Source organism: Octopus bimaculoides, chromosome 12 (assembly GCF_001194135.2).
Source record: "Octopus bimaculoides isolate UCB-OBI-ISO-001 chromosome 12, ASM119413v2, whole genome shotgun sequence".
NCBI lineage: Eukaryota > Metazoa > Mollusca > Cephalopoda > Octopoda > Octopodidae > Octopus > Octopus bimaculoides.
The window spans coordinates 45,060,735-45,072,111 of NC_068992.1; the positions used below are offsets into that span (position 1 = coordinate 45,060,735).

At 34.9% G+C, this 11,377-nt stretch overlaps 1 protein-coding gene across 1 annotated transcript in view; it reads left to right on the top strand.

The window, feature by feature from the left end:
• Positions 1–7,525, top strand: part of LOC106870939 (transmembrane protease serine 12) — a 9,135-nt gene extending 1,610 nt beyond the window's left edge. Inside the window, exons 2-6 of the mRNA XM_014917183.2 lie at positions 140–299; positions 1,515–1,639; positions 4,063–4,194; positions 5,301–5,443; positions 7,159–7,525. Of these exons, the coding sequence (XP_014772669.1) occupies positions 140–299; positions 1,515–1,639; positions 4,063–4,194; positions 5,301–5,443; positions 7,159–7,323 (725 nt within the window). The 3' untranslated portion in view covers positions 7,324–7,525. The remainder of the gene's footprint in view (positions 1–139; positions 300–1,514; positions 1,640–4,062; positions 4,195–5,300; positions 5,444–7,158) is intronic.
• The last annotated feature ends 3,852 nt before the right edge of the window (positions 7,526–11,377 follow it).

The following is an 11,377-nucleotide window of genomic DNA, read 5'->3' on the forward strand; positions in this document are numbered from 1 at the left end:
TGTGTGTGTGTGTGTGTGTGTGTGTGTGTGTGTGTGTGTGTGTATCTACATCTATCTATATATTTATGTATATATATGTATATCGGCAACATGGTCAGTTATCTCTATTATTGTAATGTGTTACTCCTTCTCTTTATAGTGTTTTCCTCACACCATCGACACATTATGGGAGGCATTAAAGCTGATCAATGTGAATTTCCTTGGATTGTCTCTTTATTGTTGATTAAAGGAGGAAGATACTTTGTATGTTCCGGAACTCTTATAAACGATCTCCAAATTCTTACAGCTGCTCATTGTGCGTAAGTAAATGTTTGCATATGACGCCAATATTGTTTACATGTTCTTAAGGAAGGAATTGGTAGTCAACAGATGATAGTTAACATTTGTTTTACTATAACCAATGTTCATCTCCCTCTTTCGATAAATTTCTTTTCCGTATTTTGAGATCGGTCAAATAGGCACCAGTGATATACTTGAGTTGATACCACTGGCTTTACTATTGATCTGAAACGTGCTCTTGTGACTTGTGAAAAAAGAAGTCCATATTACCTTTCTTCACGGACAAACGTTGATTGGACAATTACAATAAAATAACAAGCAATTGTGTTGGTAATAAAATATTGGTTTCAAATTTTGGCACAAAGTCAGCAATTTCGGGGTCGTGGGTAAGTCGATTACGTCGATCTCAATGCTCAACTAATTGATACTTATTTTATCGACACCGAAAGGATGAAAGTCAAAATCGATCTTGGCGGAATTTGAACTCAGAACATAAAGACAGTACCTCAAGCAGTTTGCCCGGAAAGCTATCGATTCTGCCAGCTCACCGCATTAAAGATATACTACAGGGTGATTCAAAACTCGCCATACATAGGAACAATTTATCTTTTTATAAGAAACAGTTTATAAGAGAAGATTTTTTTTTATTTAACGGGTTCTATATGGTTACCTTTCTTTTGAATACACATTGCAATACGTTTACCCAACTCATTGTGAACTCGTAATAGAAATCTGATGATACGTGTGCAAATGAGTTGGTGATGCGTTCCTTCAAATGATTTATGTCTTTTATCTTTCCACTATACTCTATGCCTTTCAAATTCCCCCAAAGATAGAAATCAAGAGGGATCACATCAGGGAATCTAGGGGATCTTATAAACTGTTTCTTAAAAAAAAAATTTTTTTCCTATGTATGGAGACTTTTGAATCGCCCTGTATAATAATTTCATAAATTACTACCTATGAAATTCTTTTCTACTATAGACACAAAGCCTGAAATTTGCGGGGTGGGCAGCTAGTTAATTACTTCGATCCCAGTGTTTCACTGATATTTGTTTTATCGACCCTAAAGGATGAAAAGCAAAGTCGATCTCGGCGGAATTTGAACCTAGAATGTAAACTCCGCCTATCAAATTAAGAGGTTTTATGGTACAATAAAATTTTTAATAGGAAGAATTTGTGATTTATCGTGAATGTTATATTTTGCAATTTAAACGGAATCATACATATTACAGGAAAGATGTGGACAAAGTCATTGTTTCTGCAGGAAGTAGTAACCGACGGTCCATGACAACATTTACTTATGTTTTCAAATCCGGTATCCATTCTCACCCCGATTATGTTGGTCCCCCGGCTTTTGGTGAGTAAATCTAACAGTTCGTTCTATTTTTAAAAAAAAGAAACATATCAAAATATTACCCAGTAGAATTGGACTTGAAAGTAAAATGATAGAATTTACAATCTCCATATAGAATACAGAAGTGTTAGTCAGTAGGACACATGATGCAATCTTACACACACACACACACACACACACATGCACACACACGCACACACACACACACACATACATACACACTCATACACGTGTGCTTGCATCCAAACATACATACATGTATACATGCATACATACATACACACACATACATACATACATACATACATACATACAGGCGTGGCTATATAGTAAGTTTCCTTCCCTACCACATGGTTTCAGGTTCAGTCCCACTGCGTAGCATCTTGGGTAAGTGTTTTCTACTATAGCTTCGGACCGAACAAGGCCTTATGAGTAGATTTGGTAGACGGAAACTGAAAAAAGGTTGTCGCCTATGTGTGTATGTGTGTGGGTGTGTGCCTATATGTGTACGTCTTTGCGTTTGTACTTGTCCCCCACTATTGCTTGACAACTAGTGTTGGTCTGTTTATCCCCGTAACCTAGCGGTTCGGCAACTAATACCAGGTTTAAAATAACAAGTATACGGGTAGATTCGTTCAATTAACTACTCTTCAAGGTGGTACCCCAGTATGGTCGCAGTCTAATGACTGAAACATGCAAAAGATAAAAGATAAATACATGTATGCTTGTTTGTGTGTGCGTACGTATTTCAAAATTGGGATTTAAAATCCATGTAGATTTGAGCAGTAATCATTTTGTACTTAGATTTAGCAGGAAATATTGACAAAAACCTCGAAAATCTAAAAAAGGAGATTTTGAAACAAATACTAGTGTAAGTTGCTTTCGATTAATCATCTAAATGAACTTATTTACACCGAAGTAAACAAGTAATTAGAGTGGATAAAAGAATATTTGTTCAATAGAAATATTTTGTATTAAAATGATTTTTGTTTTATAAAGTTCAACATAACTCATCGTTAAATACGGATTAGATCAATAATGTTTATTCTGAAATTCTGAAAGTATAACAGACACTGACGTGGTATAAACATTGTTTTACGTTAACTCTCATATATAACTGACAATGTCACATGTTGTGTGGTGAAAAACTTACTTGATATTTCCTTTAATCTTGCTGAATCATAATAATATTTATGATTCTATTTTATTTAGAAACTAATTAAGTAGCAATGTGTTAAATCAAATCAACGGTTTCATTGTTAGAAATGAATAAAAAAAAGGAACACTCAGATTCTCACTTTGTTACGAAAGCCAACAATTTCAAAAATATTTCAAGAACTAAAATAAATTCTGGCCAATGACGAAGTAATTCAATGGAGATATTTTGATATCATTCTTCATGGGAGACTAGAACCGTTATTAAAACATAATTAAGTGTAATATTGTCTAAATTCATAATGATAAAAGTTGTTTAATTCATTTATTGGTACGTACCAAACTGAGATCTCCATCGAATATAACGATGTTGAAGTCATCTAAGTAGAATTTACCCATGACCAGTCGACAATATAATAGGACATTTTATGTTTAGTATTGAAACAGTTTGACAATGAAACCGTTTCTTAAACAGTCATTATTTTTCAAAAAATCTATTATTTTCAGTTAAGTTACCCGAACTTATTTAAAGTAAAGAGTGTTTATTATGGAAAAAAAAACTAGGGTCGGTAACAATATAATAACCACTGGCCTCTACTGGTTTTCTCACGCGCTACATACATTACTATTTGCAGTTTTTCAGAAATATTAAAGTAACTAAGCATATAAAATATTAAACAATTGAAGTGTAAAAGTCATCTGATGGAAATTGTTTCAAACAGTGAAAAAAAGTTTTTTAAATATTTCCATTCCGAAGCGTACTTCTTACATATCGTCAGTTTAGTAACGATGTATCATACCTTCTTCATATTCCGAAATGTAAAACAAAAGAGGGCCATTAATTACACCACATTCACAAATCCAAAATGCATAACAAGTGTTATTGTTAAAAATGTTATTGTATCAACAAGCAAATAGTCAAGTTTATTTATTTATTTTTTTTTTTTATATGGAAGTATAACTTCCATATGAAAATTAAAGCATTATTAAACTATATTACCTTAATTTTGGAGGATGGAAAGAATAAAAACTTCCAAAACACAAGCAGATTTAGATTTTTCTAATTATTCCATTCTTTTGTCTTGTATAGTACACGTACACACACACACACACACACACACACACACACACACACACACGCACTCACGCACGCGCGCACACTGAGACACATATACGCATGCATGTTTACATACGCCGTCATCACTACAATGACATCCTAAAAGCCGTTATGTGTATATGCCATTCTACCTCCTCTTCTTTTTTCGTTACAGAGAACGATATAGCGATTCTAAACCTACCCTCTTCAATCAGTGACGGTCACTGTATTAAGCCTTTAGGCATTCCCCAGAAGGGAGAAAAAATATCAAACAACTGTGTCATTGCAGGCTGGGGAGTCAGTTCCGGTAAGTATGATATTGCTTTGTAGCACACGACTAAATCGAATGACAAATGTTACATGAATACAATGACCTAACAGTATTAAGCCGCACACAAAGATATCGACTGTACATGAATGTATGTGCATATTCTTTTTCTCTTTTTACTTGTTTCAGTCATTTGACTACCGCCATGCTGGAGCACCGACTTAAAGGTTTTGATTCGAAGAAATCGGCTCCAGGACTTATTCTTCGTAAGCCTAGTACTTAATTTATCGCTCTTTTCGCCGAACCGCTAGCTTACAGGGACCTAAAGGCATCAGCATCGGTTGTCAAACGATGGCGAGGGACAAATACAGACACATACATACAAATATGTGTTTGTGTGTGTGTGTGTGTGTGTGTGTGTGTGTGTGTAGTTCAAATTTATGGAAGAAAACAAAAGATGAAGACAGGTGTAGGAACAACAAGCAGGTGTATTAGTTTGACGCTCGGGAAAATGGAAAAGTCTGTTTTACGTTTCGAACCTACGCAGTTCGACAGACTGGATTAAGAAGGGAAAATGGAGAGAGAGTCGAAAAAAGCGAAGAGAGAGAAAATGTGCAGAGTTCAACGGTTCAACATGGCGAGATGACTGAAAAAAAAGAAGCTGAATGAAAAGGGAGATAATAATAATGATAATAACGGTAACAGTGACCCCCAACGAACTAAGGTACGCAAGCGCGCGTGTGTGTATGTGAGACTATTGTGTGTGAGTGTGTATGTGTGAATGGATGCGAGTGAGTACGTATGTGCGGGCGAATGTGTGTGTGCGTGTGAATGTGCGTATGGACTCGTTTATATGTATGAGTATGCGTATGAACGTGTGTATATGTGTGGGGCTAACGTGTATGTGTGTGCATGTGTGGCTGTATCAAGCAATAAATACTTCTTCCATAATATTTTAATCGCAGTTTGAAAAGCGTTTTACTATGAGTACCTAGGTGTCTGATTAACTGGCAGGTAACATTTTCAGCTAATAAAAAAAATTAAAATAATCCATATGTTTAAAAATCTCTCTCCTGTTTGTATATATGTGTGTGCACGCTGTTAAATAAATTGCTGAATATTGTAATACTAATTAATGTTTTCAGGAAATAGTTATGGTACAAATCAGCTGCAGACTGCCAAAGTAAAATCATTCTCACAATCACAATGCAAACAACATTTTTCGCGTATCACTAAGCAACAGTTGTGCGCTGGGTCTGGGGTTCGAAATGGAGCTGAATCTTGCCGGGTAAGTATGAATACTCTCACATTCAACAACTACATCCATTATGTGATTAACGAATTATTGCACGAGACAGTAAACTCAAGCGTCGTTGGTCGCATCCGTCTTCTTACTGATAGTGAGCTGAGTAGAGTAACAAGGCAATGAAATTCATAATAGTTATGGATGTTCGTGGCTTCTTAAGTGCTGCTGACGCCGAGTTTTAAGTCGTTTACTTGTCAGAATCTGATCTCAGTATTCATTTCTAACGTTTGTATAACATTACAAACAGCAATTAAGTCAATCTGCGCCAGATATCGAGCTAAATTCCGAATGAAAGAATGAACCAAAGCTTATAACAATCGCTTAACAAGCAAAAATTATGGAGTATGTTATAAAGATGAGATGAGAATATGTGACATGTATGTTCCCCATACATTATGGATAGAAGTGACATGAAATGGTTATGATTGATGTTAGAATTCCGATCTCAACAAAGAAGTATCATATACGTAGTTGCTCAACAAATTAGAAAAAGGACCAAAAGCTTCCTCAAATTACACACTTTTAACTGAAAATATCAAGGACGTGTTATCCAATGTATTCTAATTGCATATTGTGAATAAACAGGAAGATGGAATGCTTTGGCTGGAAAGAATTTACCATAACAACAACAATTAGTATTTCATCGTTCCTGGAAATCGATCCCAGCCGGATTTGAACTCATCACAATTTAATGATGTAACTAAATCCCAGCCCCAGAACAACTCTACCACCAATCCACTTTATCTGTTTGAAAGCTAAAAGCAATAACCGTGGGCAGGAAGAAAATGAAGTTTATTCTGCGATAGAGTTTGATATCTTTGAAGTCATTTCACTTCATTTACATTAATAAAGCCGTTGGTAAAGGCCTGAAAGCTGCACACTCCATCACCCCCTACTCTAAAATCTTCAGCCTCACTGCCAAGTTAACAAAATTACTAATACGGAAAGTAATTAGTTAGCCAATTAATTAGCAATTAGTATGTCAATTATTAAATTAAACTTTGAATTCTGTCTGCTTACTCTTAATGCTATCTACTAATAATAGAGCAGTATAATCTGTTGAGCAACGGAAAAACTGCATCGCTGCATGCGTTCTTTTATGTTATGAGTTCAAATCACACCAGAATCACTTTGCCGTTTATTTCTTCCAGGTTCGATTAGTTAGCTACCAGTATATTTAATCGTCTAAGGCGGCGAGCTGGCAGAAAAGTTAGCACACCGGGCGAAATGCTTAGCGGTATTTCGTCTGTCTTTACGTTCTGAGTTCAAATTCTGCAGTGAACGACTTTGCTTTTCATCCTTTCGGAGCCGATAAATTAAGTACCATTCGCGTACTGGGGTCGATCTAATTGACTGGCCTCCTTCCCCAAAATTTCGGGTTTTGTGCCTACAGTAGAAAAGCATTCTGAACCGATAAAACAAAATATAAGTCAAGTATGGGAGTTGATGCAATTGATAAACAGCTCCCCACCAGAAATTCTAGCTTTGTGCCTGTTAGAAATGATCATTAGTTGTAATATTGTTTCGTCACAAAAGTCTGGTTTCACCAGGACATTCTTAACAAACACAGGGTACTTATTCGATCTTGAACATTCTTTTTTGAAATTAAAGAGTCATAAAGTGAAATGGAGAAGACGTAGCGATTGAGAGGTGCCAACCGTCCTAACCAATATGTTCTTTTCTGCGTTTCTTTTTAGGGAGACTCTGGTGGACCTCTGATGTGTCATAGTGTGTCGGACAATAAGTTGGTGGTGGTCGGGGTGACATCATATGGTAATTATAAATGTAATACAGGCTTCACAGTCTACAGCAATGTGTCATATTTTGAAGATTGGATTGCTAACATAGGTTATGACAAATAAGGAAAAATACCTGCAAGATTTAGCGTTTAGTCAACAGCGATTAGATGGCAACCGTGGGGATTGAAACTTAGACAACTATATTGAAGAGAGACAATAACAAAATTTAAAAGCAATAAATAGCTATAAGCAATCAAGGATATAACTTAGTCCTTAACTATGATGTGTAAAACTAAACAAAATAATATATCAAATTTCATTTTGACTACTTGTTTTGCTTTTCATTTTTTACCTTTGTTAATTTTCAGGCAATTTTATATCCCATTATGTAGTAGTTGTTATTGATGTTTGTGCTAATAATGATGTTTACCTATTAATGAATCAGAGAAGGAGGAGGAGCTAATACAAGTGCGGTGACCTATGAAGCCATTCTTTGAGTAGTGAGATCAATATAGTTTATGTTGTTGGAACATGGCCACTTCTCATTCTGTCACATATCAAAGAGTCTATTAGTGAAATCAAGGAATGGTTCTATCAATACTTTAACTGTAACTATTCTATCATTATTTTGAGGTGAGTGGTGATGTTCTGAAATCTATAATCAGTACAGAACATTACTTTGGCCAAAACATATATAGTTGCATAGTCAGCGTTTATAAATTATTTTCATGAATCTAGATGAATGAAAATCTAAGTGGATAGCGCTGATAGTATTTGAACAGAAGATGTGGCGAAAGGAAAATTAAATGAAAACATTGTTTTTTGGGGGATGGCCATAATTTGCTAAACATAATATATAGTGCGTGTATTAGATTGGCGAAATATTACCATCCCCAAATATAATAATAAATGTTTCAGCATACCATTTCGCATCAAGAATCTTTCAAAACAAGTACGTAAACGTAAATGAAAATATTTTGATCAATACATCTGTTTCAGACATTCTAAGTTTTCGATATTAATAGCGAATCCACTGGCAGTAATCGAACCTCCTGTTTCTCATTCAGATGTTCTACCATACTCAACTTGGTGAGCTTACAGATATCAGTATATAAATAGCAACTGTACCCTGTTCTATAAACCAAAGCTTATAACAATCGCTTCCTTGACAAACAAGGATTTATGGATTATGTTACAAAGATAAGATGAGTAGTTGTGACATGTGTGTTCCCCATGCATTGGGGATAGAAGTGACATGAAATGGTTATGATTGATGCTAGAATTCCGATCTCAACAAAGAAGTATCACCCCAGCCGCTCCTTTTCTATTTTTATAGAAATATTATCCTTTATCTTATTATTTAGACAGACCTTACTGTGGATAGACAATGGAGCAGGAATTGTAATATTCTTTCCTTCAGAATTAAATGCAAATAACTTAATTTTTCTTCAACTGAAATTGAAATCGTGATGCTGCCTCCTCCTGTCTGAAGATAATTTCTTTCTTAACACCTCAGCAATACTTCTGCTTTCAAAATCGTTGTCTTTTGACCAGGAGCAGAACCATGTTCAATTATGGAAGAGAATATAATATTTTGTGGCAGGTATGCCTTTCCAAAGTACATTAATTGTATAAATGATGTGAAGTGCATTTAACTGAGTTTTGAAACCGTGTTGTTTCTTAGTTTACCGGAAACTTAACTCTTCACTGTTAGTCCAACTTCTTTCCCACACTGGCTCGAGATCAGAAAATGATTGACAGGAAGTAATACAATTTCAGACAGATGAATACAAAACACAGCTCTGTCACCATTTGAACTCAAAAGGAAGTGGTACGTAACCAAGTGCTGAAAGCCATATCGTCACGAACACTTCAGTGTATCTAATTGACCAATCACTCACTCAATTGTCCCCTTCTTTCTTGTATTTCTTCCTTCTGACCATCCTTCCCCACTACATCTACATTTGATGTACTTAAATAATGTATAAATATATTTACAAAAACATTTAGATGAGACTGTATAATGATAGATGACTAGAAACAAACTTTATCCAAAGACTAAATTAATGGTGTAAGTAAAATAACTATAAAACAAGGAATCGATCGAAGAAAGTCTGGGAAAACAAATTAGAGGTAGGCAACCATTTATATAGTCATTCGGATTTTCAAACTGACAGTGTGGTGAAATTTAGTAATGATTCCAATACACTAAAAGTGTACAAAAAGAAAGAAGGTTTTCAAATTGCAATTTATTAGCTGTAGTTATGTTATATATATTTGTGTGTATAAATATATATATATATATATACATGTATCTGAATACATGAATATGTATGCATATGTGTGTGTCTGCACGCGTGCTTGGTTTTACAACATGAAATTATTAAGTTGTCAGTGTATTTATTGAAGTGGGGAAAATAAACATTACAATATTTTGCATTTCTATTTTTCATAGAAAAAAATTATATTTTCTTTAAATATAGACTGCATCCAAAGATGTTTTCTAAATAATACCTTTAAAGATTTCCTGAAAACTTTTGCAACTAGCCTCCAGAGATTATGGAAATGACACACCTACATTCTTTCCTCATTTTTAGGCCTCTTAAAACATTTGTTTTTCCTCATTCACATTTTTTATTTGAAATGTTGCTAGAGACAAAAGCTCCTGCCTAGCAGAAACTGGATTATCAACTAGCAAGTCGGTAGCTACCAGTTTCTCCTCGCTAACCTCATCTGTCCGTTCTATTTCCAATGTATGTAGGTCACTGTGACCCACCCCCAATATCTGTAGCAAGATACAAATAGATTGGTATATTTCACAATAAGTGGAGGCAGCATTATAAATAGTATGAATGTTACATTGAATTCAGGCCCCGAGTTGAGCTCGGGTGGTCATTTCTATAAGCTTTTAAGACTAATAGGTTACTTATTGATGGCTGGCTCTGTGTCACATATTAATAGATGTCTCAGATAATAGGATATTTATTGATGGATATCTTCGTTAATTGGTAACCTATTGAAGGATAACTCTGATAATTGATGGACGTCACACGTAATAGGACTCGTATTGTAGAATGGCTTTGATGATTGGTCGCTTATTGAGGAATGAGTGTGATAATAGCTGGATGTCTTTTATAGTTGATCTGTTACTAATGGATATTTCTGATAATAATTTATTGAGGGATGGCAATAATTATAGAGCAAAAGGATGACCACGGAAGAACAAAGTCTATGGTTTTGAATGTCTCCTAAATCAACAAGTATTTCGAATAATGAAAGAATTGGTCCGAATTATAATGGTAATTATCATGGTGAAAATTGCGAAGATGTCGGTTGACTAAATTACAGAACCAGCACTGGTACATAGTGGTAACAATTTTACATCACAAACATTATTTGATATTGTTAGGAAAGCCATTTAGGACACAGTACACCGGTTCCTCTCCACGCAAATTTAGCAAAAAAAAATCTATATTCAAAATTGCAGGGCGTAGCAATAAGTAGGAACATAAATGGCGGCATCATCAGTTTCGGTGGAATTCAAGAACAGTCAATCACAGCAAGTGTAATATAATTATGTTCACCAACTTAAAACTGAAGACTTGTGTCGGCAATTTCTTTTCAAATTATTTCCCACCATTATTGACAATTTTATTGTTTTGTTCTACTAAATTAAGCAACTTTAAAAATTCAATTGAATTGTAGCTTTTCCTAATCAATAGTACGCATCAATAATAAAGATGATGCTGCGATGACGACGATGGTGTTAAGGGGGAGGATGGTGGAGATAATGATAATAATGATAATAATAATAATAATAATAATAATAATAATAATGATAATAATAATAATAATAATAATAATAATAATAATAATAATGTCGTATATGCCAACAACAAAATGAGACCATCGATCATGTTGTCTCCATGTGCAGTCTGCTTGCGCCTACAGAGTATCTCAACAGGCATGATAGAGCTGCACAATATATTCACTGGGTAATATGCAAAAACCTGGACTTGCCCCATGATAAAAACTGGTGGGAACACAAACCACCCCCAGTACTTGAAAATGATCACATTGCACTCCTCTGGAACTTCACCATTCAAACTGACAGAAAGATAGACGCAAATAGGCCAGACATCATACTGAAAGACTTCAGACAAAAATCATGCCTCCT